The sequence below is a fragment of the Penaeus vannamei genome, chromosome 15, assembly GCF_042767895.1.
Source record: "Penaeus vannamei isolate JL-2024 chromosome 15, ASM4276789v1, whole genome shotgun sequence".
Lineage (NCBI taxonomy): Eukaryota > Metazoa > Arthropoda > Malacostraca > Decapoda > Penaeidae > Penaeus > Penaeus vannamei.
The window spans coordinates 40,698,706-40,701,205 of NC_091563.1; the positions used below are offsets into that span (position 1 = coordinate 40,698,706).

Genomic DNA, 2,500 nt, shown 5'->3' on the forward strand with positions numbered 1-2,500 from the left:
TTACGGACGAAATACTGAAGGAAATTCCAGAACTCAGGCAATTTTCCGTAGGCCTACTACACGTACAGAGTAAGTAAATGACCAATGTTTACATCTGGATGCTGCAGGCACAGTAGAGTCGTCTGCTTTTTTATAAATAAGAGTCAGTGCCAGATTAAATTGCTCCTGCAGGTTTTGCTGGACGGTGTATTGGGTGCATAACTTCCACATTGGCATTTTATTTTGGGTTTAAGAACAATGTTAGATGCAAAAACACGATCTCCTTTTGAACCTCATTAGTATGAAGTCAGGCACGAAAACCGAGTCTTTTGCTCTTAAATTAAACATTTCGAGGTGGAAAAAAGCATATAATTCCTCTTTCATTCATATTCAAGGGTTGATTGAAGGTGAAAGTGAGTCTCAGTCATTATTGCACGTGATGCTAGACAGAGTAGATAGAACCACCTTGCAGAGTAGACTTTTTAAGGGTAGACTAAACTAGGTGTTTTTGTTCCCTAATTCCTTTTCGTTTGTGATTTCACTTGATTTAGTTTGCTTGGGCGAAGTCATATGTATTCTTATGGCACAGAGGAGTTTTAGTTTTCTTCTTCTTTTTTCTTTTCATTTAATCAATTGTGTGAAGCAACGTTTCAGTGTGTCCAAATAATATTCTCGGCAAGAAGCTCCCAGATGATGACATCCAAGTTGCGGGAAGTGAACAACACTGTTGAAAATGAAAGTGACTTGACGTAACACCTGCACGTCATTACGCGGTCGCAAACTTAGTATGGAATGTTGGTTCTGAAATAGTTCTGATCTGTGAATGGTGCTGGTATGCTGTATCGAATACAGGAAAAAGGGAGATTAAAGTGAAGCTTGTTGTGGCGATATTAGACAAAAGAAAGATATTTAGTGAAGATAACAAAATTGCAGAAAGGTGTACAGTGATTTTACATACCTTGAATGATGAAAATGATAAATTTTCGAACAGATGTGCTCATATAAGTATAGCCAGAGTGAATATGAGTGGTTGTCAATATTATTATAATGAAGTTTTTCATGTATTCAGCAATCATGCCAACTGTTCATTTCTTGAGATGACAAATCCCGAAAATTGTTCTTGAGTAATTTAAAAGACATTGGTGTGTTTTTCTTTTTTAACGAGTATTAGAAGCCGTTTCTGGATACCATTCAGCTGATAGTGAGAAGATAAGAATGATGGGAAGATTGATAATAGGAAAGAGTGTGTTCGGCTTATGGATGATTAGATTTTATAGTTCCTAAGGCATGTCTGTAGTAGTTATTTTTTACTTTGAGTTTAAATATTTATGTACATGCTAATATCAAGAGACTGCATTTTCTTTATGACATTTTTTTGTGGTGTTGACATGTAGTTGTAAGTAAAAATATCATGTCATAAGTCAGATATTTAGAAAAACCCTGACATGGCTTTGAGACTATGATTTTTCACAATTAAATGGGTACATGCTATTCAAATACATATAAAGCTTGTGATGATAGCCATACAATCTGTAGGAACATGGGAGTGACACAGTAGGCCTACAGTCTATAGTCAAACATGAGTGACGCATTAGTCCTACGGTCTTTTGTCAAGTATGGAAGTGACGCATTTCTAGGTTGTCTCTAAGATATCTGAGGTTCAGGAGGCTAAAAAATCATCACAGAAGAATATATTTTCACAAGATAGAGCTTGGACTTGTCCCATTTTTAACAACAAATCACCAGGGAGGTTTACAAGCCCTACCGTATTAGTATTTATATAGAGATATTTGTTAGCCTTTGCTGGAGTGCTAACAGGTGCAGAGGCTGTGCCAATCAGCTCGAAACCAGTAACAGATGCATGGGTATCTTCTAAACGTTTACCAGTGATGATTTTGATATTTTTTTTATGAATATAGTAATGATAATGTGAATGTTATTATTTCTGTATAATTCTTTTATTATTATCATCACCATCACACCTATTGTTATTGTCATATTTTTTGTAGTTACTATTGTATATATCACTACTAGGTTTAGCGTACTGGAATCTCATCTTGGAATTTGTATCATTTTGCTTGGACATTATGTGATCAAGATTCAATAATTGAAATGTTGCTTACAAAACTTAATTAGATTATTCATTATCTATTGAGTTTGGTAACTTTCCATTAGTTGTCATTGTCACTGTCACTGAAACATTGATATGACCATCATCATATACATTATCTTCTTTTTCTTTATTGTCAGTGTTGTTTTCGTCTTTGCCTTAGCCATCATCATCATCAATAATATTGTTTTTGTCATTGTCATTGCTGCTGCTGTCACCAACATCATGGTCATGAACTTCTGTATTCTGGTTGTTTTACATATCTTAAAGATCGTATTACGGCCTTGGTTTTCATTTCTGTTCATCATCATTTTCATTTGATATTAGACTGTTAGGATTGTTTTGTTATTGTGAATTTTATTATCACAACTAAAGTTGTTGTTTCTCATTATTAATATTATTTTTTACTCA

The 2,500-nt window shown here is 34.4% G+C and overlaps 1 protein-coding gene across 1 annotated transcript in view; it reads left to right on the forward strand.

Moving 5' to 3' along the window:
* LOC113813120 (UPF0047 protein YjbQ) overlaps nt 1-2,500 on the forward strand; it is a 31,816-nt gene that overhangs the window by 480 nt on the left and 28,836 nt on the right. Inside the window, exon 1 of the mRNA XM_027365063.2 lies at nt 1-69. This exon is cut by the window's left edge and continues 480 nt beyond it. Within this exon, the coding sequence (XP_027220864.1) occupies nt 1-69 (69 nt within the window). The remainder of the gene's footprint in view (nt 70-2,500) is intronic.